Raw genomic sequence first — 5,000 nt, forward strand, 5'->3', positions numbered from 1 at the left:
CCAGTAACCACATATTTCAGTCAGATGCCAGTGACCATCAAGCAAAGACCTATCCAGTGGACAATGTTGTGCAATGGACATGGAGAACTCTATGACAGTGTGTCTGTGTGTGTGTGTGTTTGTGTTTGTCTCTTTGTAGAGTGTTTTCTAATGCGCTGTAATTGTATGGCCTGTTTCTCAGCACGCTGAATGTTTTTTATATATATCATTTGTGTATTAACGTGATTGTTATTCTAATTGCTGTTTATTAACATGGTTGTTATTATCATTACTGTGTGTGTGGCCCTCATTCTCACTGTGTGTGTGTGTGTGTGTGTGTGTGTGTGTGTGTGTGTGTGTGTGTGTGTGTGTGGCCCTCATTCTCACTGTGTGTGTCTGTGTGTGTGTGTGTGGCCCTCATTCTCACTGTGTGGCTTGTGTTTACCCACAATGCACCATTCTCTCCCTCACATGCATTCACTCCCTCATCTGTTGTCTTGGTAATCGTCACCGAAGCATGTGTGATATCATCAGTCTAATTTCCCCAATTACTGAGCTTGTGTGTGTGTGTGTGTGACATTCTCACACACACCACACATTGACCTCACAGTTGCACACACTCAAACCCAACGTCTCCATCTAAAGTTCTATAAACGCACGCGCACACACATACACACAGAGGTCTCTCACTGTAGTCTCTCACTGTAGCTATAATACTCCACCTCAGGATCAAGATCAGTGTGTGTGTGTGTGTGTGTGTGTGTGTGTGTGTGTGTGTGTGTGTGTGTGTTAAATGACATGTCTTAAGATTCTGTCAGCTCTACTCCTCTTTGTTGTGAAACATCCATCAGACAGTGTGTGTGTGTGTGTGTGTGTGTGTGTGTGTGTGTGTGGGGGAATACTATGAAACATCCATCAGATTCATGGGAAGTGTTTGTGTGTGTGTGCGGGTGGAAGCAGGAATGATATGAAACATCCATCAGATTTATTAGAAGTGTGTGTGTGTGTGTGTGTGTGTGTGTTTTATAGAGTGTGTGTGTGTGTGCTGGTGTTATGTGATCATTAATTTCTCAGATAAATGTTGCCTTGGCCTAACTGGCTGGTTGCTTGATGAGGCAGAGAGAATGCAGTCGCCATAACGACCATGATACACACACTCTCATATATCTGCGTTCGTCACCATGGCAACCCAGCAAGAGGGCGCATGCCTGGGAAAGAGGAAGTTTGTAAATGTGTGTGTGTATGTGTGTATGAGAGACAACCTCGACGTGTGTGTGTGTTTGTGTGTCTGAGAGAGATTCTGGATGTGTGTGTAATGGAGGCGTTTGATATTTTGTTTTAACTCTTACTAACTTCCATCTGATCTCATAGTCAGTTATTCTTCATGAAACCTCCACCTGTCCTTATGTGTCCCTTGCACATCACACACACACACACACACACACACACACACACACACACAGACACACACACACACAGAACGTGGGCTCCTATACCCAGAAGCAGGTAAGCTTGTTGTGTGTCAAGAAACTCTAGGCCAGATGTACGTACATTTGCGAACGTACCGTTATCAGCGCCATAGACAAACCGCAGATAGCGAACGCTGTGATACGTGGTATTTATCAAACTTTCACTTCATCAGTTAATCTGCGCCTTTCTTCACCTTTCTCCGCCCCTACCACAATTTACGAACGTCCACAACTGAACGACATAGCCTACATACAAGCGCAGTTGCATGAAGTTAACTGATGACAACATTAAAAAGAATCAAACGTTTAGCGATCATGAAATAATACAGTACATAATAAGATGTCAACAAGCAGGGAGATAATGAAGATCAGTAGTTCTACTCAACTTACTTGTGCTTGTAGGCTATGGAAGATTGGTCAAATCTAGCAAGTAGGAAAGTTTAAGTGGATTATGTGAAAGTGAAAGTAAGACATTCGAAAGGCCAACAAAAGTTAAGGTTGCTTTTGATATAGTACAAAGACGCAAAACTGGTGCTCTAAATAGCAATTCTGTTGTCTTTAAAAGGTTCTCTTATTGAAGCATTTAACCACAATTTGGATTAACACCTGCTTCTACAAGGCGGAAATATTTAGGCACAGAATAGACATGCGCTTTCACAAGCAGTTTTTGTACATACCATGGAATACATAATTAAGTGCTCTTTACGCTTCCCCTCCCATCTTTTTATGCTAAACTCCCACTTTCCCCTGGATCCTCCCATGAATGCATATGCATGACACGTAAAAGTGCAGTTTGACATTTTCAGCTCCCGCGACAGGCAGTCTGTGCTTTTACCTCAGTGAGACTTATTTGTACATACCTCGCCATGATTTTACGCGCATGTAGCGAAACAAATATGCCTGAAGTGTGTGCAAAAGCGTTCAAGCGTACATCTGGCCCTCTCTGTGTGTGTGTGTGTGTGTGTGTGTGTCTCTCTCTCTCTCTCTCTCTCTCTCTGTGGGATCTTTGTTTAAGAATTCGTTTTTTATAATTAGAGGTTTTTTAATGCTCATAATGGATTTGTGTGTGTGTGTTTGTGCGTGCACTCGCGGAAATGTGTGTGTGTGTGTGTGTGTGTGTGTGTGTGTGTGTGTGTGTTGCAGGTCCCCCAGACTGGACGTCACTCAGTAACAGTGGAGTTGCAGCTCCACAAAAAGCGACTAGAGGAGACTGATTCCTTCAGACAAACCCAAAGACAGTACAGCTCTCTACCACGGTGCGTGTGTGTGTGCGTGCGTGTGAGTGTGTGTGAGAGAGATGCACTACTTCAGACAAACCCCAAAACAGAACAGCTCTCTACCATGCTACAATACATGTTTATGTCTGTTGGCATGGCTACAACAGTAGTGTGTGTGTGTGATGATGATGGACTCTATCAGGCAATACAGTTTCACATGTACACATACGTGTGTGTGTACGCCGATGTTTACTCCACACATCGGTATCGTCATCTGAACAAGATCAGTCCCTCAACCCTTCAGTCCCTCAACCCTTCAGTCCCTCAATCACTCAATCACTCAGTCCCTCAATCCCTCAATTGATCAAACCTTCAGTCCCTCAATCACTCAATCACTCAGTCCCTCAATCCCTCAATTGATCAAACCTTTAGTCCCTCAATCACTCAGTCCCTCAACCCCTGAGTCCCTCAGTCCCTCAATCCCTCAATACCTCAATCGCTCAGTCCCTCAATTCCTTAATCTGTCAGTCCCTCATTCCCTGAGTCCCTCAATCCCTCAACCCTTCAGTCACTCATTCCCGGAGTCTCTCAATCACTCAGTCCCTAAGTCCCTCAATCACTCAGTCCCTCAATCCCTCAATCCCTCAATCCTTCAGTCACTCAGGGGCAGATTTACGTACATTTGTAAACGCAGCGTTATCAGCGCCATGGCCAACCCGCAGAAAGCACACGCTGTGCCTCTTCATCTTACATGCCACTTATCAAACCTGTAGCAGTGTTTCCCACAGAGCTGGATTCCATTTGTGGTGGTAGCTGACTTGGACAACGGGGGGGGGGGGGGTCTAATTGAGTGCCTGTCATTTTAAGACGTTCGTGATTAACATAGTTAAAAGGCTGCTGATGTGTGGATGCAATTCATAACGTTTTCTACATAGTTAAAATAAAGGTTTGTACTTCTCCTTGGGACAAGCACTTTTGAATTTTGGAAATGCAAGGATTTGATTTTATATTTAAATTAAATTAAATTAAATTAAACATAGAATATTAATCTGTGGCGGCCGATTTTGTCAATGTATGGGAAACACTGCTGTAGCTCCTCAGGTAATCAGCGCCTTTCTCCGCCCCCCTACCGCCATTTGCACTGGCTACAACAGAACAGCAGGATTGAATCCCAAGCACAGATGAATGGAGTCAACTGATGACAACATCTAGAGTTAGATAAGTGAGCAAAAACATTGAAGTCTCTGTGCATGTATTGTCGTAGTCCGGTAGCGACCCCGGCTAGCTTAGCTTAGCATAGTGAATGGAATCCTTTGTAGCCAGATAGTACGTCGTGAATAAACAAAAAAGAATCCCTAATTAGTTATTGTGGCCTCCGTCTTCACAACGAGTACAAATAGCAATGCAGATTAAGACAAGGTGATCTAGGCAGGTATTGATTTGGGACTATATTGGGGCAAAGCACAGGAGAAGCACTGCTACTTGGGCGCAGAGATATCATGTAACACATCAGCACTTTTCTCACTCGCTACAGCACGGACAATCTCTGCGCCCAAGTAGCAGTGCTTCGTATATCCACTACAGCTAACTAGACTACACCACAGTATACCCACTACAGCTAACTAGACTACACCACAGTATACCCACTACAGCTAACTAGACTACACCACAGTATACCCACTACAGCTAACTAGACTACACCACAGTATACCCACTACATCTAACTAGACTACACCACAGTATACCCACTACAGCTAACTAGACTACACCACAGTATACCCACTACAGCTAACTAGACTACACCACAGTATACCCACTACATCACAGTATACCCACTACAGCTAACTAGATTACACCACTGACCTCGAGGGCCGTATTTTCAGTCCCTCAGTCCCGCTAATGGAGTGTTTACCAGCTGGTCATCCACAGTACAGACCCTCACCCTGGCCCTTCATGAGCCTTTCATCTCCATATGAAACAGCTGCCATACTGCTGCTGATGACCTAACATCGCACATCTGGCTGAGATGTGTTCTATCAGTCAAAGCAATTCAACTTTACCGTTAGCAGGCTCCACTGTAAGTGGCTTTGCATGAAAGCATCTGCCAAATGACTATGTACATTAATAAATAAAGAATGAATGCGTAAATAGCCCCCCCCCCCCCCCCCCAATATGTAAGGTTAGGTGTATGAGTAATAGACCCCCCCCCCCCCCCAATATGTAAGGTTAGGTGTATGAGTAATAGACCCCCCCCCCCATATATGTAAGGTTAGGTGTATGAGCATAGACAGTAAACGAACAGACTCCGTCGTTTTCAATGGGAGGGCACCGAGTC

General features: G+C 44.4%; 1 protein-coding gene across 5 annotated transcripts in view; it reads left to right on the forward strand.

The window, feature by feature from the left end:
- The window catches only part of LOC121692721 (partitioning defective 3 homolog), an 85,591-nt gene that overhangs the window by 78,812 nt on the left and 1,779 nt on the right, over positions 1-5,000 (forward strand). For all 5 annotated transcript variants that reach the window (XM_042071562.1, XM_042071564.1, XM_042071565.1 and 2 more), the window contains one exon: positions 2,592-2,704. In XM_042071562.1, the coding sequence (XP_041927496.1) occupies positions 2,592-2,704 (113 nt within the window). The remainder of the gene's footprint in view (positions 1-2,591; positions 2,705-5,000) is intronic.

Source organism: Alosa sapidissima, chromosome 19 (genome assembly GCF_018492685.1).
Source record: "Alosa sapidissima isolate fAloSap1 chromosome 19, fAloSap1.pri, whole genome shotgun sequence".
Lineage (NCBI taxonomy): Eukaryota > Metazoa > Chordata > Actinopteri > Clupeiformes > Clupeidae > Alosa > Alosa sapidissima.